Below are 22,487 nucleotides of genomic sequence, written 5' to 3' on the forward strand. Positions count from 1 at the left end.
ATGACACACAAGTGTCAGGAGCATCCATTCGTTCTTGTCTGTGACGACATGAGTGACCGAATCAAGGCTTGTGAGAATACTGCACTTCCCTGGGAGTAAGCCCCAATGAATACAATGGGAGTTGCTTCTGAATAAATAGATAGCGTAGCTATAAGGCTGAAATTCTGAACACACTTATATGATGTAAGTTCCACTGAATCTGGTGGTCTTACTTGTGAGCAAACATCCATAAGTTGCGTGCCTGACATCCAAATAATTGGAATAGCCTACCCACGCTCTGGAAACACTAGTTTGATTGGAAGCACGTTGCATGACAGTCAGTGGCATGTTTCCAATCAACTTAGCTCTTCAAGAATGGATACGGGTTATTCCAAGTATTTGTGCTCTTGTGCAAAAGCCCGAGACTACCAGGGTTTTAGTGTGAGGCTGCAGCAGCCCAGGTGGATCAGTTCTTCCCATGTTACACTGCTCAATGTGTAAGCCAGCATTATTATTTCTACATCTTCATCAATATACTGGACATGATGCTTTACAGTTGCACAACCCAAAAATTGTAATTGCACTTGACCCTTAGCATTTATATGCTGCTCTTGAGTGTCCAAAGTGGTAAATCTCACAGCAACCTTATAAGGTGGGTCAGCATCATTATGTTGACCCAAACTGCAGAGTGAGCAGGACTGAGATTGACAGATTGCAGCTTGCTTAAGGCCACCTGGTGAGTTAATGGGGTGAGAGATGTGGTGTGAACTAGAGAGATCTGGTTCTTGGCCCAGACACTACACTACACAAGACAGGTCACCACCCCAAAGTAATGTTCAGACAGGTGAATTCTTTCCACTTATTGGTTCCACACCAAAGTGCTATTTCCTACAGCATGCTTCCCCACTAGGCACTGGCAACCATGAGGATCAACGTTAGTTCTCCTGACAGGAGAAGATCTTAAAACATATTTTCCGAAAGAAATGACGACAACTCCCTGTTCTGTCTCATTTCTTGTTAGGTGCTGCCCTCTAGTGCCTAGATTTATCTTGGTCGGTTGCTGCAATAAATCTGACTGAAGGCTTCTGTACATTAAAAGAAGAAGAAGAAGAAAGCAGTGTGCAGGGGCGTAACTATAATAGGGCAAGGGGAGACAGTTGTCTGGGGACCCACTGCCTTGGGGGACGCCCCAGAGGCAAATCACATGACTGACTCCCCCAGCCACGCACCCGCCCGGGCTTCCTTCAGTTGTATTCATCTTCCAAAACTGACGTGAGCGTTAAGACCTGGAGCTACCAGAACAGCATGTCTTTCTCTAGTACCATTAAATGACTTGCATCGTCCACAATTTACAAAACCTTTAAAAAAATAATTTAGGATGATGTTCTATGCTGAGCTTCGGGAGGGGGGGCAGCATTTTAAAATCTTGTCTCTGGTCCCACTCCAACCTTGCTATGCCCCTGGCAGTGTGCGTGGGGTAGAGCAGGGGGAGAATATCAGATTTGGTGGCGCCGGCTCTGCATGCAGAAAGACAGATAATCAATATTTTTCCAATGAAAACCTGTCACCTCAGTCCTGAGCACATTTACTTGGAAAGAAGACCCAAAGATTTCAAGGGAGCTCCTCCCAAGTAAGTCTATGTATGCACTTAAGAAAGAGGAAAGACTGCAGCTTAATGGCAGAGCACATGTGATGCATAGAAAAGGCCCCTGGATGAACCTCTGGGAGGCAGGGCTGGGAGAGATTCTTGTCTGAAATGCTGGAAAGCCCCAGTCAATGGAGACAATGCTGCAGACCAATTGCCTGATGCAGGCTAAGGCAGCTTTATGTTATTAAATGAGTGCAACCTTTAGTGTTATTTGTCTAGTCTGGGCTTCAGTGAGTCACAGATGAAGGACCTCTCTCATCATTAGCCTGCTCTCCAGCATAGAGCAGGGAATATATGCCATTTCCCCACTAATTTTTAGGCAGTAACGATACCTATTATAAAATAACCATCATCTAGTCTGGAACCAAGCACATCCTTTGGCAAAATGTTCCAGCTGCCAATTATCTGCCCTGTTAAAATATTCACACTTAATTCACAGTCTGAGAGCTTCATTAGCACTGCTGGATCTCGCTCTGTTTGCCTAAATTAAAAACACTCTCCGCTATGAGACATCACTCCCCTGTTCAGGTACATGCTCAAGAAGAATGTGCAGGCACAGTGTATGCCATACACTCTGTACTGGAAGTTACGCTTTGAACATCATAAAGGAGGGAGAGGGGGAGGAAACTGTGTGAAGTATCGGATGCCATCACTGAAGGCTGCAAGCCTCTAATGGATCAAATTAAATTATACTTTTTCTCCAGATCCACTTAGAAGTTAAGATTAAGTGCAGGCATGTTGAAATATAGCTGCTCTTTTGGCTCTATGATTCAGCTATTTCCCATGATTTGATCAACACAGAAGTGGAAAGGGTTACCCCATTTTAGTGTACTCTGCTGGGGCCCTTGCAGAAGATGTAGGTGTACATTTGTAGGTGTACATTTTGGAGGCATGTACCATGGTGGCCAACCTGAGTTTCTCCAGTTGTTGTTGGACTACAAACCCCATCATCCATAGCCACCATAAATTGCAGCTGTGAGTGATGGGAGCTGTAGTATATTAACAGCTGGCAAGACTCAGGTTGGCAACCCCAGTATATAATGAATGAATGGTTGTTATTGTTTTCTTTTACAGGATCCAGAAGTCCTCCTTCATGGAAGAACTGGATTTGTGGTAGCAAGCATGAATTCTCCCCTTTGCCTAGCAGGGTCTGCCCTGGTTTGCATTTGAATGGGAGACTACATGTGTGAACACTGTAAGATACTCCCCTTAGGGGATGGGGGCTGCTCTGGGAAGAGCACCTGCATGCTCCCTAGAATCTCCAAGATAGGGCTGAGAGAGACTCCTGCCTGCCACTTTGGAGAAGCCACTGCCAGTCTGTGTAGGCAATACTGAGCTAGATGGACCAATGGTCTAACTCGGTATAAGGCAGCTTCCTATGCTCAAGGCCTATCTAGTCCTGCATCCTGTTTCACACAGTGGCCCAACAGATGCCCCTGAGAAGCCCACAGGAAAGAGGCAAGGGCATGCCCTCTCTCTTGCTGTTGCTCCTCCCCTGCAGCTAGTATCTAGAGGCATCTTGCCTGTGAGGCTGGAGGTGGCCTATAGCCACCAGACTAGTAGCCACTGATAGACCTGTCCTCCATGAATTTGTCTAAGCCTCTTCTAAAGCCAGCCAAGATAGTGGTAATCACCACATCCCATGGCAGAAAATTCCATAGATTAATTATGTGCTGTGTGAAAAAGTACTTCCTTTTGTCAGTCCTAAACTTCCTGGCTTTCAGTTTCATGGGATGACTCCTGGTTCTAGTGTTGTGAGTGAGGGAGAAAAATTTCTCTCTGTCCACTCTCTCTACTCCAGGCACAACTTTATACCTGTACACCTCTCTCATGTCTCTCCGTAATCACCTCTTTTCCAAACTAAAAAGTCCCAGATGCTGTAGCCTCGCTTCATAAGCCTCTGGATGGGGCGGTTTATAAATGTAATAAATAAATAAATAAGGAAGGAAGGAAGGAGGCACCTCTTCTGCACCTTCTCTAGTTCTACAATGTCCTCCTTAAGATACAGTGACCAGAACTATACGTAGTACTCCGAATATGGCCGCACCATTTATATAAGGGTATTATAATATTAGCATTTTTATTTTCATCCCTCTTCCTAATGATCCCTAGCACGGAATTTGCCTTGTTCACAGCTGCCGCACATTGAGTTGACACTTTCAACAAGCTGTCCACAATGACCCCAAGATCTCTCTCCTGGTCAGTTACTGACAGCTCAGACCCCATCAGTGTATATGTGAAGTTGGGTTTTTCCTCCCAAATATGCATCACATTACACTTGCTCGTACTGAACCGCTTTTGCCATTTTGTCACCAATTCACCCAGCTTGGAGAGATTCTTTTGGAACTCCTCTCACAATCTGGTTTGGATTCCACTACCCTCAATAGTTTATTGTCATCTGCAAATCTGGCCACTTCACTGGTTACTCCAGCTTCTAGATCATTTATGAACATGTTAAAGAGCACCAGTCCCAGTACAGATCCCTGGAGGACCCCACTTCTTACTTCCCCCCCATTGTGAAAACTGTCCATTTATTCCTACCCTCTGTTTCCTGTCCTTTAACCAGTTACCGATCCACACATGAACCGTCCCCCTTATCCCATGACTGCTGAGTTTACTCAAAAGCCTTTAGTGGGGAACTTTGTCAAAAGCTTTTTGGAAGTTCAAGTATATTATGTCAACCAGATCACCTTTATCCACATGACTGTGGATAACAGTCATGACACTCTCAAAGAACTCCAAAGGGATAGTGAGGCAAGACATGCCTTTGCAGAAGCCATGCTGGTTCTCCTTCAGCAAGGCCTGTTCTATATGTTTAACAATATTGTCCTTAAGTATGTTTTCCATCAATTTACCAGGCACAGAAGTTAGGATAACCAGCCTGTCGTTTCCCAGATCCCCCCTGGATCCCTTTTTGAAAATCAGAGTTACATTACACTGTCCAGTCCAGTCCAGAGCCTGTCTTGGGTGGATGCCATCTGGCCCTGGTGATTTGTTAATTTTTAGTTTATCAAGACCGACCATCAAGTTTAGAACATCCTCTCTCATTACCTCAAACTGACTCAGTTCTTCAGCCTGCAAGCCTGAGAATATCCTCCGCTGTGAAGACAGATGCAAAAAACTAATTCAGCTTCTCTGCAATCTCCTTATCCTCCTTAATAATCCCTTTCATGCCCTCATCTTCGAAAGGGCCAACTACCTCCCTGGCAGGATTTCTGCTTTTGATATATTTAAAGAAGTTTTTGTTACTTCTAGTGACACTTCTAGTGATATGCTCTTCAGACTCTCTTTTTGCATCATTGTCTACTTGAATTCATTTTGCCAGAGTTTATGTTCATTTATGTTCTCTTCATTTGAGCAGGACTTCCATTTTCTTCATTTGGGCAGGATCTTAGGAGCTTTTGCTTTCAGAACCAGATACTACCCGCTGGCTCTATGCATGGAACAGGTAGCTCTTCACTGAATGCTATCTTGGGGATCCTGGACTTCAATATGCTACCTAGCAGCCTAAACTTGGCTTCCAGGACCTCCTGACTACATTTCCCAACATCGTTGGTGCTGACATGTACCATGACATCTGACTCCTCCCCAGCACTGCCTATCTAGGCACTGCATGATGTCTACAACCTTTGCACCAGGCAGGCAAGTCACTGTGTGGTCTACACGTGGGTCACAAACCCGTCTCTCTGTGCCCCTAATGATCAAATCACCCACTACTAGGAGGCACCCAACCCCCAGAGGTGTATCCTCTGTGTGAGAGGGCATGGGCGCATCACTCAAAGAAGGGGTCCCTTCTAAGGGAGCATTCCCTTCTTCCTCAGACTGATGCCCTCCTTCCCTGAGTTCTTCATTCTCCATGACAGCAGAGAAGCTGTCAGCCAGGGAGTGGGATGCCTCTATCACAGGCCTGCTCAACTTAGGGCCCCCATCTGTTTTTGGACTACAACTCCCATAATTCTCAGCCACAGCAGCCAATAGCCAGGAATTATGGGAATTGTAGGCCAACATCTGCAGGAGGGCTGAAGTTGAGCAGGCCTGCTCTATCACATCCCTGAGGGCCTCAGAACCTCTATGAGCTTCTCTAGGTCAGCCACCTTGGCTTCAAGGGAACAAACTTGTTCCCTAAGGAACTCTTTGCATTGAGCTCACACCCACAACTTCTGCCCCTCAGGCAGATAGTCATATATGCAACACTGTGTGATACACTTGGAAGCACCCCCTCCCCTGCTGACATTCTACCTTCATAACTGGTTTTGTTGGCTGTTTAGAATATATAGAGCTCATTTACTTGAAGTTTTAGCTGCTGTTGCCAGCTAATTAAAGGTATTAAGCTCTGTCCATCTCCCTCCTCCATGACCTCCTCCAGGAAGGAAGTGCCAGCAGTGGAGGCACCTGCATAGAGCAGGGGAGAGTGCTCCTGGCCTCCCCTATTGTAGCTCTCTGCTGCTTCCGGCTCCAAACAGGCTGGGTTATAACATTAGAGACTAAAAAGCAGACGTGATTATTCTTGAGGGGGGATATGATGGATAATCAAGAGTGGGGCTGTGGGCCTGGGCCCTGAATCTTGTATGTACCTAGCCACACCCCTGGCTAGTCCCCTAGCTCTGAAAGGCGCTAAGGCTTCTCTGGGAAGGCAATGGATCCCTTGTGGCAGCGTTTGGAGCCATAACGTAAGACACCATTGGAAGGGAATTGGATATGGCTGCGATACGGACAGGGGCTCTCAAATGGTCACTCTGCATCTCCCTTGCTTCAAGTCATCTAGATCAAGTAAGGAGTTGGACTAGATGGCCTAAACAGTTCCCTCCAACTCTATAATGTTAGGACTCTTTTTTCTCCATGCAATTGCACATAACATTCTTATGTGCCGTCTATGGCAGAAATTCAAAATGGGCAAAGAGGTTATATTTTCTTGGACCAACTCTGTCTGGTGTAGGAGGATGCATGTTTTCCAGCTATGCAGAACTTAATCAGGCATCAGAGAGGCCTGACAATGAGTTACATGTAACCTGGAAGTGTGCATACTCCATCAACAAAAGTTGCTTCAATAACGCTGCAACCCTATGTACACTTCTGTGCGATGAAGTTTCACTGATTCAGTGGAACTTACTTCTGAGTAAACATGTATAGGATTACTTTGCATGAGATATTACTTTACCCATTCTGTATTTCTTACTTTGTGATGCCAAGGCAACTATTACTTATACCAAGTATTCCAAAATAGTTCAGTGAGGCCACTAGCTTTTAATTTTGTATGAAATGCAATGGAATTCTGAAGTAGTGTTAAATCAGTGAATTGCAAATGGCTCTTTATCCTTGTGGTCAAGGCGGTGTCAATTATGTAGGTTAATTAGACAAATACAGTGGTAACTTGAATTTGTGCTGTTGATGCATTGCTTTTTCAGTCAAGAAGGAATGCTCTCAAGTTTTCTGACACAGAAAGCAGAACAATATGAATAACTAACTGAACACATATGAAAGGGCTGACCAAGCTAAAAGAAGGTGGCCTAGAGGAGTCAGTAAGCCAAAGTTTTAAGTAACAATGAACACTGGAATATGGTATAAAGCCCTCCAAAACCTGATTATCAGATGTGAAAGTGGGATAAGTGTGCATACCATTTTAATGATTTCCCCTTCCAAATCACTATAAATACTCTGGTAAAACAAAAACTCTCATGTATCACCAGCCCAAAGCCCACCAAAAAGGAGGCATGGACATCAGGTTGTGTCATGTCTTACTTGAAAAACCTCAGGAACTATCCAGCAGGTCCCAAAACACTAGTGGAAACAAATTCTTGGGGTGGGGGGAGAGGATGGCAGTATCATTTTACCAATGACAAAACACTGCAGTTGAAATACTGGAGAAATGTGCTACCTGGGCCATCAGACAGCGATATTACTTTGCTTCCCCACAGAAGGGCAGGTGTGCGTTCACATATCTTCTAGATTTATGTCAAAGTCCCTGTGAGCTACCAGGGAGCACTCCATATGCGATTCGGGCTTTTCAAAACGCATTGGAGCTTAGCTTGATTTATGTCTGGGGTAAAAAAATCCACTTTTTGCATCGTTTTTTGGGGCAAATACAAAATATCCGATATGCCCTGTAACTCGCAGTAAAGCCTCATAGTAAACCCACGGTAAAGCCTGTTGCCTGGGAAAGCTCCTGGAGGATTAGTTGGGAATGAGTCCCATTGAAACCAATATGAATAGCAGAAGCCCCACTGCTTTCAATGAGAAATGCAACCCAATCCTATCCTTATGTAGGTTTATATAACAGTAAATTTCACTGGCTGACATCCTGACTAAGGATGTGGAAGGCTGCACTTAACTCAGTGGAAGGCTTCCCAGTTCCTCAGCACATGCATGCATGGTGGCGGCAGTGCAATTTTCATTTATCTTCTCCGGCACCGGAAGTGTTCTGTGTCTTCCAATAATATGTCCCCAAGGCTGTGCGACCCTCAGGTACATATTTCGAGAAGGCACAGAACACTTCTGGAAGATGATAAGATAAGCAACACACACACATACAAACACACACATCCCAGAACACAGACACTGAGGAAGTGGAGTAACCTTCGGCTGTGAGTATGCAGTCTTCCACTACATCCTAGCTTCTTTAGTCAGCATAGCAGCCACTGAATTCAATGGAATTTCCACCCAAGTAAGCATGTATAAGATTGCTTCCTTAGGCTGCAATCCTATTCACACTGACATGGAATGGGACAGAGCCATTGGACACCATAGGACTTACTTCTGAGTAAACGTGAATAGGGTTGCTCAGTGAATCATGAATCACTTTAGCTGGATCAGGGCCTGCACAATTATAGCTTTATAAAATAATTGCCCTGCAAAAAACAATATATTCACCATCTTGTTAAACCCCTGGGAGTGGAACAGGAAGATAGACTCACAGGCTAGTTTCCCTCAGCAGTGCTATATCTGAGAAGAAGGGAATTGAGTTCCCCCAGAAGAGAGAAGGATGCAGAGAGGGGTGGGGGTGGGGAGGAGAATGGCTGGCAAGACCAAAGTGGCTCCTCATGCTTGCTAATGGAACTCTGGTTAACAACATCAAGGAGGAAGGAGAACTCAGTCCAAGCACTCAAGCAGACCTGGGGGAGAGCAGTGGGGGCTATGCCAGGGCACCAGCCATTTCCTGCCATCAGCCCCTTTATCCATATTCCACTGGAACAGTGCCCAGGAAGCAAGTCTCTGCCAGATGGAACAAACAAACTCGCACAGTTGTTCTGGTCAGCAGCACCCACCTATTACCACCCCATGTATATGGCCAATCTTCCCTCCCCCACCCCCACCCCACACTCCTCCACAACACAAATACAACCAGGAATTATTATTCATATAGTACTTTTATAGCCTCATCCCAGTCATGTGTACTTAGGGGAAGTCCCACTGATCTCAGTGGGCTTTGCTGGGAATGATTAAACTCAAATCTGTTTTGTAGCCTTTCTTGTGTTTATCCTCACAGCAACCCTAGAATTACATTTTAGGGATGAAGGACTAGGGCTTTAAAATAGTGATTTTCTGGAAGACAGCTGTCAACATTGTCTGAAACAATTCTGAGATTTTCTCTCCCCCTGCCCCCCGGCTGCCCAATACTTTTTCATAGTATCAAGTCATTCACATTTTCTACATTCTACATTTTCTAATAACCACCTGGAGGCTTTACACACAGGGCTTCTACCCCAAATTTCCTTCAGAAGAGAGTGTGTACATTCACACACCAGCCAAACTTATCCCAAAGTCCCTTCAAGATCCTTGGACCCACTCCACACACAAGTTGGGCTTTGTCTTGTGAATTCTAGCTTATCTTGAGGTATTTCCAGGTTTTTTAAATGCTGGCTTTAAGCTACTTTTTCTGAAAACACTGGAGCAAATAGGGAGAGGCACTGAGGTAGAACCATTAGCATGATAAGAGGGATACTCTCTTTACAAATGCAGATGTAGCTCTTTAGTAATATCTCTCTCCCCACCCCCTAATTGGCTAAAAGGAAAACACTATGTGAACTTGCATCAAAACAAAACCTGAGAGCAGAGGGGAGGGGCTGTTTCCCTCAATGCTGTGTGTGTCATTCGAAGTGGCTTCGCTCAACATTTACCTTGCAGCATGAAGCCATGTGCGAATAACTCCCAGGAGACTTATACCAATTCCTAGAGATTCCTTCCAGGCCAGTTTCAGAGGGTTGGCCACCCTAATCTGGGCCCAGACAAGAGGTTAATGTAGATAACTCCAACTGAAGGCCATCTCTCTAGCCAGTGGGCATGGGACCAACCTGTCTTTGTGGTCCCTACCCGCTACCTGGTCACCTGCCTTGGTCACCCGCCTTGGTCACCAGCATTTGGATGGATATGGCATGGTCTAACTGTCATGGTGCTGGCTCATGCCAGCATGGTGCCATTTAGCTCATAGCCCAGCCCAGCAAAGGGAAGGAGGATGCCCAGAGCATGAACAATGGGCAAGCAGCAGGTGAGTGGTAGTTGGTGGCAGCAGCAGCGACAGATTTGGCTTTGCTGATGATGGCCTTCACAGTCACTGATAGTTTCATTAATTAAAATATTGGGGACAGTGTTCTCTCTAACAGGGATTCCCGGATGTTGTTGACTACAAAACCTACAATCCCCAAGCAAAAGCCATTGCAGCTGGGGATTCTGGGAGTTGTAGTCAACAACATCTGGGAATCCCTGTTAGAGGGAACACTGTTTGGGGGCCTTCTCAAATCTCACCTGGAGCTGCCCTCACCATTGCTACACCGCACTACATAGTTGCTCTAATTTGCACTCTACATCCCAAGGCTGGCTTTATGGATGGATGAGCCAGGTGGTTGCCCATGGTGCCTACCTGAAGAGGGCAGTGAGCTGAGCTTGGGTGGGTTGTTGTTTATTGAGTGGTGGAGGGGACCCTGAAGGCATTTCCTTGCCCAGGGCACTGCTTAACCTAGGGCCGGCCCTGCTGCTTCCACAAGGCATCTGCTTCCTCACAATCATCTTCCACTTTGTGTAGTCAGATCAAAAGATTGAGAAGAGTCACACTAGCTGAGGAAGTCAGGTATTCAAAAGTAAGGGATATACTTTACAAGATGCCTAGCCATCCTCCCCACCCCCAGCAATTGCTGCCTCCACATGCTTGCTTTGCTGATGATGGCCTTCACAGTCACTGATCGTTTCATTAATTAAAATATTTTAACTGCTCTCTCTTCCAGATAGCTGCTGGCTTTCATAATTGTCTCACCACCCACTGTTGCTACGACTGTAACTTACTCTCCCAAAGCTATTATCTTAGTGTGTACAACTCCCCTTCAGCGCTCCCAAACAACCCCCAATCTGTGCTAGCTCTCAACATTGGCTTGGTTGCTCACGTTCCACTAATGTGCCTTCTTCTCACACAGTCATAATCCCATGCAGTAACCTCACACGGCTCTCCCTCCCTCACACACTACAATCTTGACACCACTTTATTGGAGTAATCCTCCAGAAATCAATGGACTACTCCAGAATAAGTGGACAGAGAATCATAACCACAGTTCCCACTCCAAAGCTGTCAACACATTGCTTCTCTCCCACGTCTTTTCCGCTCCCCCTGTGACCCCTGTGCCTCTTCTGTGCTCATACAACTCTTTTCTCCATCAAATAATCTTCCATGTGTTTATATATTCAGCACTATCATCTGCTGCCTTAGTTACTTTTCCTGGAGTGACACACAGCTACCCCATTTCTCATCACCACATCTTCAAACCTTTCCTTCTCCTCTGCTCATGCCCACATGAACACCCCACATATATAGTGTGGATTCAGAGAGCTACTTGAACCAACCTGCCATATTCAGCCCTGAGGTGAAATGAGTTTCCCCATGTCTTCTTAACTGGAATAATGGAAGTGTGGTAAAATTTGCCTCACACTATAAAGTTGGAGTCTATAGATTATCAGATTTCCACATATTTCCAGCTGTCCCATGATGGTGAGCTCAGAATTACACACCATTGAAAAGACTTCTCAGAATCAATTCAGATCCACTCTCCTTTGCAAGAAGAGGTGACCATGTGTGAGAACAATCACACGTACACAACAGAACTCTCCTGTGAGACTATATGAATTCAACTCCCCATTCTCCCAGCTCGAATACACGGAACAACAGCTAACCAGTAACATGCATGCACAATAAGAATGAAACTTCTTCTTTGCCTATTAAAGTGATTTCCTCTGGGCTAGCTTTGAGCTGAAGCCCACAGATTAAATTCATATAATTCCCCTGGAGAATATTTACATGAAGAAACAAGATATTTGCTGGGAATTCATGTTTTACTAAATGGTCAGTGTGAAAAAAGAAAAATACAAACAATACAAAATATAGACAAAGAAAGCTACACAAGCATACATAATTATACTAAATTATAAAGCCCCACCAAAACAGACCTTAAATCTTCAGATGCTACAAAATAAATAAATAAATGTCTTCTAGCATAATAAATGTCTCTGTTCTATTCTGTATTTGTCACCTAATACTACTTTCTTACAAAATAATATGGGATAATACAAGATCTTTTATAAAAAGGTTAATTTTGATATCAGGGCTCCAGCTTTGAAAACCATTCACTAACAGCTGGACCTCTTTGCATTTTCCACCTGGTTGCTATACATATTCATGCCCCCCCCCCCAAATATGCATGTTACTAGTTTCAGGTCATCTGCTAAAACGACTTCCTTAATGTACCTGGTCACCACCACCATGGGTTCCCTAGAAAAGGTATAGTCCATTATTTTTTTCAAACTTCTGTAAAATCTCTTCCCCTAAATGTTCCCACCACTGGACACCTCCAAAACTTCTGCAGCAATAGCTCTGCACTTGTTGCATGAATCACTATTCTCTGCCACGGGATGTGGTGATGGCCACCAGCTTGGATGGCTTTCAAAAGGGCTTAGACAAATTCGTGGATGGCAGGTCTATCAATGGCTATTAGTCTTGATAGCCTTAGGCTACCCTCAGGTTCAGAGGCAGGATGCCTCTGAATTCCAGTAGCAGGGGTGCAAAAGCAAGAGGGGTGGTGGTGGTGGTGGTCTCAAACAGTTGCCTTTTTATCCCCACCTGTCACTTGGCAGATTCTCCTTCCTGATTTCTACAGCCTCCAAAAATAACACAGATTCTCAAGACAGCTGGAGTGGGCTGTACTTGGTCACTCTGTCCCACCACCCTCCATATCCCATCATGCCTTCATATACCACCCATCCCCCTGTTTGGATAGATTCCCCCATTCACCTGCCTTCCCTCACCCAATGAAGTAGGAAATGATGAGCAACTGGACTGCCCGGTTGATCACGCCGATGGTCCAACTCTTCACCACCACTGATTTGGTAGTTTCATAAGTGAAAAATTCTGCCACACACTTCATGCTGGAGGAGCCTGTGGGCATTGAGAAAGAAATCCAGAATGCTCTGCAAGCCTGAGAAGGTCAAGGTGCCGTGGTAGGTCTAAGAGTGGACTCAGAGCTGTAATCTGCACCCACAGAAAAACTCAGAAGCTGCTCTTTTAAGAAGTGAAGCTGCCTCTCTCCTGCTGTTCCTTGCTGCTACTCTGGGCAGGTTTGAAGTGCTGGGACCCATTTAATAAGATCTCTCCTCCACTCAACAACACTATTGTGATGCCATCAGCTGAAGGTGGGGCTTCCCAGCTCATCAATTACAAATTGGATTCCAGTGAGTATGTGGAAGAGATCTTAGCATTAAATAATGAATCGAATCCGCAATTGCTGCATTTTCTCTGAGTGGTGTTCCGGGCTTATAGACTGCTTCGGCAGCGTTAGGCCTTCACACTGTCAGAAAGTGGGGGCAGGGAGAATCAGGCAGGAGAGAAGACTCCTGAATAACATTTGCTTTGGATGCAAAACTGAAGATGAGATTATTCTGGCATGATATCCAGTCACCACTAGCACCCAATAGCCCTAAATGAGGATAAAGTATATAGGTTTTTAAAACTTGTAAATAGAGATATATTATTCTTATATTTAATATCTGTACTTTTAATTTGTATTTTAATAGTGCATTGTTTTAATTATATTGTAAACCACTTTTGGTTTAATGAAAAGCGGTATAGAAATGGAACAATAAAAGTAAATCAGGTGAGCAGCAGTGAGGGCAAGTGCCTGGAGATCCCTCTGGAGTATCTGTCTCTAGGCACACAATGGAATCTCATTCAGCAAATCACATCCAAAGTCAGCATATGGTGGAGCATTTGCCCAGGCAGGCAGCAGCCGTGGCACGACTGCAGTACGGAACACCTTTTCAGACCTTACATCTTTTACACCTTACATCTTTTAGGATGAAATCTGGCAGAGATAGAAGCAAGATGGGGAGCAGCCTCCACTTCCTGATAGATGTGGAGCAGTGTTCGAACCTTCTGCTCTTCCCAAATCAGCTTCATCCCCTGAGGGGAATAGCTTGCAGTGCTTACACATCAAGTCTCCCATTCATATGCAACCAGGGCAGACCCTGCTTAGCTATGGGGACAAGTCATGCTTGCTACCACAAGAGGCAATCCTTTATACCACCAGGCAAGGTGCTTGGGTGAGCTCCAGAAGTCCTGGGTTGAAGATCAGTGCCTCCTAACAGCCATGCAGAAAGAGGTCAGGGGTTAGGGCTGTGGCTAACCCCAACTGCCTCTGGAGGGACCAAACAAGTGCAACTTCTTCCTTGTGGCATTGTTTTATTTTACCCAGTTTGCAGAGCAAACTAAACTGGCCAAATAATCTTTTGTACAGACAGGGGCAGCCCAAGACATTTTGCTGCCTGAGGTGAAAGATGGTACAAGGCCATCTCCATCTGCAGGTGGTCGGGGCTCAGCATTCCCAGCCACACTACGGAACCCACAGCCCTCAGTCACTCCTGAACGATGGCACCAAGCCAGATGGTGGTGAGGAGGGAGGTGTTCCTAGCTCAAGCTGGGAGGGGCGAAAGATGCGCCCTAGTGGAATGGGGAAATGAACAGCATGCTCCAGTGGGGTGAGGAAGGGCAACATTAGTGGAGGTCAAAGTGGTGCCCATTATGGTGGAACCTGGCACTGGCTGCCTCTTGCACCCCTCCCTGCACTCACACCTGAGGCAAGCGCTTCACCCTGACTCATGGCCTGGCCCTGGGTACAGAAGAACCTCTGTTTTTCTCCACAGTCCATTACCTGGAGCTGTGCTTTCCAAATTTCTCATAGCTGAGGCACAGTTCGCTCTTCCCCTTGAGGTGTATGTTGGAAGCATGAAAGCGTAAGCATAACCCATGTTCAGTGGAGTCTGCTGACTATGTTTCTGCATGAGTTGCTGTTCTGGGCATGCACCTGGTTGGAAGGCACAAAGTCCAGAGCAGAGATTTGTGGAGAGATCCTGCAGGCAGTCTTTTCTGTGGGCAGGCACTTAGGGCTCACCAGAACCTTTAATGGTTTGATTTATTTCTCACAGCACACTTCCGCTTCTCTTGTGGCACAATGTTTGGGAATTATGGCTGCAGAGAGAAGGAGAAAGAGGTATATACAGAAAAGGTTTAAACTGGGACCCTGCTGCAGGTTGGGATTAAAGGTGGAGCGGAAAAGATTAAAGGCTACTCGGCTAGAGAATGACTTTACATGGACCAATGCCTAGAACAAGTCTGGTACACTTTCAGTGCCTCCACCGAGAATAACTTATTGCCCATTACATTGCTGAAGTGATATTCTGGTTCAGAGACATAGCATGTGTGTGGGATTATACAGAAAGCACAAGGTAAGACTGAAACAAAGACACACCAACTGATATCCTCATGCTGCGTCACGTGCATATAACCAAGGATGAATGCCCATGGCTGTGTTCCTGCTTCTAGTATGGGTGCTCATGTGGGCAGGGGGACTTTTGCCAATCTCCCCTTCCCCCAGAAGCACTCTGTCTATCATACAAATATGTCCTGCAAGGTTGTGCAGCCCTCAGGGACATACTCGTGTATAGCACAAAGCATTTCTGGTGGAGGGCAGATTAGCAAAAATCTACACACACACACACACCATGCGAGCACCTGTGCAGGAGCGCAGCCACTGCAGCTTTGTTTCCTTTGGCTGCATGCATGCAGTGTCAGGTACCATGTCAGCCACATAAATACAAAGAAGCATGAGTATAGTAATTTCTCAATTTGTTAGCAAGATTTCTTGTCAAAGTTGATGTGATAACATTTTATGATAATGTATGTACATTATGTACATACTCATACAGTATGTACATACTCTTTTATTTGTAACTTGCCTTTTGACCTACACCAGACCCCAAAGGTGGCTCACACCATTAAAACAATCATTAAATTATAATACAGCTTTTGTTGCCCGACATCCTTATCCCCCACCCCTGCAATCTCAGAACTTTGGGCTCTGATCTGAGCAAGGCTGAGAGGAACCCTGGGCACAGATAAGCATGTGATCGTTAAAGGAGAGTGGGGGTGGTGAGCTCCTAGGTGGGTCAAGTTGCTGAATCATGCAGATCTGAAAAATCCTTGCATCCTTAATAAGACCAGCATGCTAAGCGACACAAACCAGGGATCTTAAACAAAAACCTCTTTAATTTAGATAATTCTGATTGGGCTTGCCTCCATTATAAATTCCTGAGAGATACATTTGAAGTTTGTCACCTTCTCTTATACTCTTACAATGTCATGGATGGATTTTTAACTGATAAGAGTGTGAAGAACACTTTCATCGGCAAGTTATTGGAGCACTTAGGAATTTGGAGTCCGGCGTGGACCCAAAAGACAATACTCTTCGTAGACATTTCTGATTCTCCAAAATGGTTGACTCTGAGCATGCCCCAGAGATTGTCTCAGTAAACTAGAGTGGCAAAGAAAGAATCCAGCAAACTGGATAATAAACTAAAGAATACAATGTATTTCACAATCTCTTCTGGGCGTTTTCCAGACAACGAGATTTGCAATGGTTAATGTGTTGCAAACTGTGACAGAATAGTGCAACGGTTTCAAAATGAGAGTAAAGGGTTGTTTAATGCTTCGTTGAAAACTGGTGGCCATTCATATTTTCCAATCGCTGAAATGTATTTTCCAGGCAGGAGTGTCCATTTTCTCATTGAAATGCATTTATCTGCCCCTCCTCCTGCTCCATTTGGGTCAATGGAGTCGTGAGCGAAAGGGAATCCTGTGGCAAGCCTGGAAGGCGGGAAGAGAGTAACTGGCGCAACCAGGTGGGCACTCTCTTCCATGGCAGTGGGGGCCAGCAGCCCCTCAGCTCCCCCCCCCGCTGGGGCTGCAGGGGGCAGCTGTAGCAGCAGCAGCAGCAGCAGCAGCCTCTGCCACTCCTCCTCAGTTGGTGGTGCCCAAGGCAGATCCTCGCTAGGGCCGGGGAGCCTTGCAGCTGCGGTGGGACACCTTTCTTCTCTCCGCCATTGCTCTCGCTGCTTCCCTCCCGCTGGGTCTTCTCCTGAGGAGGGAGGATGGCGGTGGAGCACCTCCAGAGAGAGAGAGATGAATGAATGAATGAATGAATGAAAAAAAAAAAATTAGGAGGGAAGAGGCGGAGGGGAGGAGGGGAGGCGAGCCCTTTTCCAGTGAGGGCTGTGGGATTGCACAGAAGTAAGTGAATCAAATCATCAAACAATTAAAACAGTATCTAATTAAAAGCCTGGGTGAACAAATGTGTCTTGACTGCCTTTTTTAAAGTTGTAAGAGATGAGGAGGCTCTTAAGTAAGTGGGATTGCACAGAAGTAAATGATTTCGTTCAGTGGGCTTCCTCTTCTGTAAGAAGTACATGAGAAAGGGTTGGATTCAGAAATCTGCTCAGCTGTTCTCTCCTTCCCTTCTGTGTCGACAAGTTCAAGTTACGTTGGAAGCAAGCGGAGGAGGAGGGAGGTGTATGGTTGGGATCTGTGGGGAGGAAAAGAGGGAAAAGCCGAGATTTCTCCCTGCCTGTTTCTCTCCCCACAGCTGAGGAAGCAAGAACTGTCCATACTGCAAAATGCTACAATGCATAAAATGCAGGGAAAGGCCCCCTACAACGGAAAAATACAGCTACTTTCCTGCAGTGCATTTATAATGTTGTAAGGAAAAAACGCATCATTAAAATTCAAATCAAGACATGGGAAATATGAATGGCACCCTACTGACAACACAGCAACACCGATGTGGAAACACAGCCAATCTGGAGGGGCACTTAGTGGATAAGTTGCGAGTATGTTGCAGCGTGTAATCTGGAAAAAGCCTTGTAATAATCATGCAACTTCTATTGATCAAGTCAATTGGTCTATCCAGCTCAGTAAGATCTGCCCTGCCTGACCATAAATCTGGAAGTAAGAAGATCTTTCCAACCATGATACTTGAAAACCTTTATCCAGAGATGCTGGAAACTGAACTTGGGCTGTTACATGTGCAAAGTCTGTGCTCCTGTCACCATGCCATAGTCCCCTCCATGTTGCAAGAAGACGAAGGGGGGAAAACAAAACAACGTGTCAAACCTCATGCATCATAAATGTGAGTGTGGTTCAGTGGTGTGGCAATCTCTGAAGGGGCCTGTGTGTAAGAATTGAACATGGGAACCATCAGATAATTGCCTCACAGTGATCAATTGGAAAATCAAAAAGATTAGTAACTGACAATTATCAGCACTTTCCCCAAACTAGAATTTTCAGGATAGGACTGGTATAAAACATGCATATGTTTGTAGTGTAGATAGGTGCCCACCAGCTACATCTCTCCCCAGTGCTGAAGGATGACACTTTGCCCCAACCTCTGCAAATAACAATTATGACATCTCCTGTGATTTCTCTATTATGATACACTCATTGGCCTAATCCACATGTAACGGCAAACTGGAGTTAGACATGGCTGAGGCTGTAACTCCATAACGCCCAAACGTGCAAAACTGCGGTTACGGGCCAGAAGCGACCTCCAGTTTGCCTTGCTAAACTCCAATTTGAACCTTTGGTTACTTCTAAGGTCTACTGCTGAGCCCTGAGGTTTTGCCGCCAAAGCATTATTTCTGACTCCTCGAGCAGCTATAACTGCGGTTTTGCGCTGATTTCCAAACCCCTATCATAGAGGCGGTGATGCAGACCTGCCCGAGGATGTGGCTGCTCCAAGCCTTTGGAACAGGGGCATAGCAAGGTTGTAGTGGGCCCAGAGACAAGATTTTAAAATGTGCCCCCTACTCACTGAAGCTCAGCTCATGAAGTAAAGAAATCTTAAATGAGGCTGAATAGTGGTAACAAAAAGCATAGTAAAGTGTGTGTGTGTGTGTGTATAACACCTATGTGCCACAATAGAACATCATCCTAAATTATTTTTTAAAAGGTTATGTAAATTTTGGACGATGCAAGTCATTTAATGGTACTAGAGAAAGACATGCTGTTCTGGTAGCTCCAGGTCTTAACACCCACATCAATTTCGGAGGATGAATACAACTGAAGGAAGCCCGGGTGGGTGCGCGGCTGGGGGAGTCAGTCATGTGACTTGCCTTTGGGGGCCCCCCAAGGCAGTGGGCCCCCAGACAACTGTCTCTCCTTGCCCTATTATAGTTACGCCCCTGTTTGGAACATCTTGCTGGCTGTCTCTCAGAAAACCAGCCCCGCCCCTCCTGTCAGCTATGTGGCTATGGAGTTGCCAGGCTACAGGGATGCTGCCACACCACATCCCGGACTTGTCAGCCTTGTCCAGCTGCACAGTCACTTGCAGGCATTCCCGCTCTGTCCCTTGCTCCCCCCGCCTGGCAAGCAGTGATTGACAGGACAGGCACTTAAGTGCTTTGCTCCCTGTGAAGGGAGCAACAGTGTTAGATGTTCACAAGCACAAACACTTCTGGTGGCAACACAAGCCGGGCACCCTGAGGTCACAGTGCCAGGAAGACAGCAAATGCCTGGGGGGAGGGGGACCCGGGGTCAGGTATAAAAGGCAGACCCAAGCAGGGATTCTGGAGCAGTCAAGTTCTACTTTTTTGACTGGTCTCGGCAGCTGCTGCCAAGCTGCTGTCAAACCCTGCATCCATCCAGCCCGCATGCCCATGTGGGGATGTACAGCCCCAAAGGGTGAGCCCAATGTTCCGGGCCAGCTGGAAACAGGCTCTCCTCTCCCCAGAATCCCTGCACTGGGAGAACTGCAGGTCCCTGCCTGACCCCTGTGTCTACACTGTCCATGCAAGCGGGTATGCCCTGGCAAAGTGCCCCCTCATTGTAGCCTGCAGGAATAGCTAGCATATCCAGCCTGGGAGCAAAAGGGTTTTTTTGGGGGGGGGCTTCTGTCCTGGTTTCAGGGACTGCCGCAGACAGGGATTCTGGAGCAGCCAAGTTCTATCTTTGCCACAGAAAGTTTGGGGAAGGGGGAAATGTGTGCAGTCCCTAGGCTTACTCATGAGCAGGGCCAGGCAGCTGGATCAGCCATGCTCCACCATCTGAAAGGAGTCTTCCTTTGTGATGAGGATGGTTACACACCTAAGGTGAACAGCTCCCACTCAAGAGAGTGCCAGGCCAGGGAGACACCCTCACGCAACTCATGAGAAGAACAATCAGTGGGGAGTGGAGAGAATTGCCGAGCAAATTCAGACATGATGCCAGATGGCAAAACATTCTCTTTGCCCATGGACAGCCCTCTCACAAGAATGTCGGGCCATTGGGGCTCTAAATAGAGCAAGGTTTCTTGGGATGGCCACCGTTGGGAGGGGTACCCTGAATAAAGCTTTCCACATCTTGGGAACTGTGACCAAGCTGCTGCAAAAACATGCCACCTGCCAGCCAGCCCATGTGGAGATGTGCCCCCCTGCCCCCCAGGGGTGACACCACCATCTTGGGGCCGCTGGAAACTGGGGCTCCCCTCTCCCACTGATCCCTGCTCTGGGAGACCTGTGTGTAGTGTCATGTCGGGCCGGACTCAGGAATTTTGAATGGGTTTAAAAGTCCATGCTGGAGCCTGGTGTCTACACTGTCCATGCAAATAGGTCCCCCCCTGGGGGGGGGTTGGTGTTGGCCCGGTTTGAAAGGCAACCTCCAGTATGAACTGTGGAGCAGCCAAATTCTATTTTTTTCAAAGGAGGTTTGGGGGAAGTGAGGCCCAGCCCCTCCCCCTTTGGGGGTTTCATGCCCTCCAGGCTTACACATGTTCAAGGCTGGACACCATGGCTGGTATGGGTGAGCTGGAATCCTTCTTCAAGAATATGGCCACCTGACCCAGGGCACACTGGCCAGGGATGAGAAGGAAAGGCATGGGGACACCTCCACGCAATTCATGAGAAGGACAATCAGAGGGGAGGGGGAGAATTCCTGAGCAAATTCAGACATGATGCCAGATGGCAAAACATCCCCTTCTCCCATGGAGAAGGAAACATCCCCTTCCCTCATGAGAGTGTCAGGCCATGGGGGCTCAAAACTGAGCCAGGGTGCTGTGTGCAGGGACTTGTGGGGAAGGATACCCTGAAGACTGCTTTCCTTGTCTTGGGGACTGCAAACAAGCTGCTGCAAACATGTGCCCCCTGCCAGCCCACCTGCCTATGGGTGCATGTGCATCCTTGCCAGCACCCTGGAGCGGCTGTCCCTCTGTCCTGTGGTGGCTGAAGAATGGGGGCTCCCCCCTCTCGTGATTCCCTGTGCCCAAAGATCTGCATATGGTGTGACACCAGGCCAGGACCTTGGATTCAGAATGGATTTAAAGGTCTGTCCCCCTCCCCTCCACACATGTGGGATCTGCCTCCGAGGCCGAGCAGAAGGGAGGGGTTCCCCTCTCCTGCAACTGGAGTTTGTCAGGCTGTGGTTTGGAGAATGTCTGCGGCTTGATTTGGAGTTAAGAACTGAAACCTCAGCTGTTAAGAGAACTCCAGTTATGTGTGAATGCGGCCCTTGTCTCCTTGATAATGGCTAATGCCCAGTGATGCAAGATAAGAAGCAACATCTCAGGGAGGCAGCTCGGGATAATCATGGCAAAGCAGTTGTGCTCCTTTTAAATATACAAATGAATGGTAAGGTTGCCAGGTAAGAAGTAGCTTTCTGTTCTAGAACAGGAATTTGTATTGGCTGGAGGCAGTTTGAAAGTAAGTGATCCAGCAGATGAGGCAAGTATCTGCATCAGATGGATGCACGGGGGGGGGGGGGGGGACGGCTTCACTCGCAAATGGGGCCACGCCCCCCAATTTGGGAGCAAATACCAGCCAGTGCCGCATTTGCGGTGTGGTCAGGAACACTGTCCCTGCCTTCAAAAGCAGGGAGAGCAGCTCTCAGCCAGCGCTGGGTGGTATTTGCTCTCAAATGGGGAACACAGCCCCCCTTGTGAGTGAAGCCACACACCCTGCATCTGATGTCAGACACAGCAGCGTCTGGTGTCAGATGCAGGGGGCGTGGTGGGTGGGGCCCTGGTGGGAGGAACACGGGCTGCCGGCTGGATTCCTCCACCACTGTTTTGTCTAGTATGGAAAGAGACTTGTGCAGAGAACTGGATGGTGTGTGTGTGTGGCGGGGGGGTGGGGGGAGGATTTTCATTTGCAGGATATGGCCTGGCAATTCAGTTTCCCACAAGCTGAAGAAAGCAATAAACTCATAACAAAAGGTCAGGTGTGAGGTAAGGAACATCAAAGTTGTTGCTTTGCTTCAGGTCATGTGAAACATCACCAATGTGAAAATACAGTCACCCCTTGACAACCACGGTTTTACCAACCGCAGTTTTGAGCACATGCAAATAGGTAATTGTCACAGGTCTTGCCAACCGTGACCAAGTATCCATGGTTGGTGAGGGGGATTTTTGTGATTGGGGGTGGGTGTTTCAGCAATTTTTTGGGTTTCCCCCCCCAAAGGTTTGATCTGCCCATTCCTCTCAGTGACCCTTGTTGACCTTGCTGTCTCTTGCCAATTTAAAATGCCTTTGAGTGA

The 22,487-nt window shown here is 46.8% G+C and overlaps 1 protein-coding gene across 2 annotated transcripts in view; it reads right to left on the bottom strand.

Annotated features, from left to right (window-relative positions):
- Positions 1-22,487, bottom strand: part of P2RX3 (purinergic receptor P2X 3) — a 66,759-nt gene that overhangs the window by 37,014 nt on the left and 7,258 nt on the right. The window contains exon 1 of one of the 2 annotated variants that reach the window (XM_053283834.1): positions 12,908-13,196. The exons of the other annotated variant lie outside the window; for it this stretch is intronic. Within the exon in view, the coding sequence (XP_053139809.1) occupies positions 12,908-13,047 (140 nt within the window). The 5' untranslated portion in view covers positions 13,048-13,196. Of the gene's footprint in view, positions 1-12,907; positions 13,197-22,487 lie in introns of those variants that run through there. 2 annotated transcript variants of the gene reach the window in all.

The sequence above is a fragment of the Hemicordylus capensis genome, chromosome 1 (genome assembly GCF_027244095.1).
Source record: "Hemicordylus capensis ecotype Gifberg chromosome 1, rHemCap1.1.pri, whole genome shotgun sequence".
NCBI lineage: Eukaryota > Metazoa > Chordata > Lepidosauria > Squamata > Cordylidae > Hemicordylus > Hemicordylus capensis.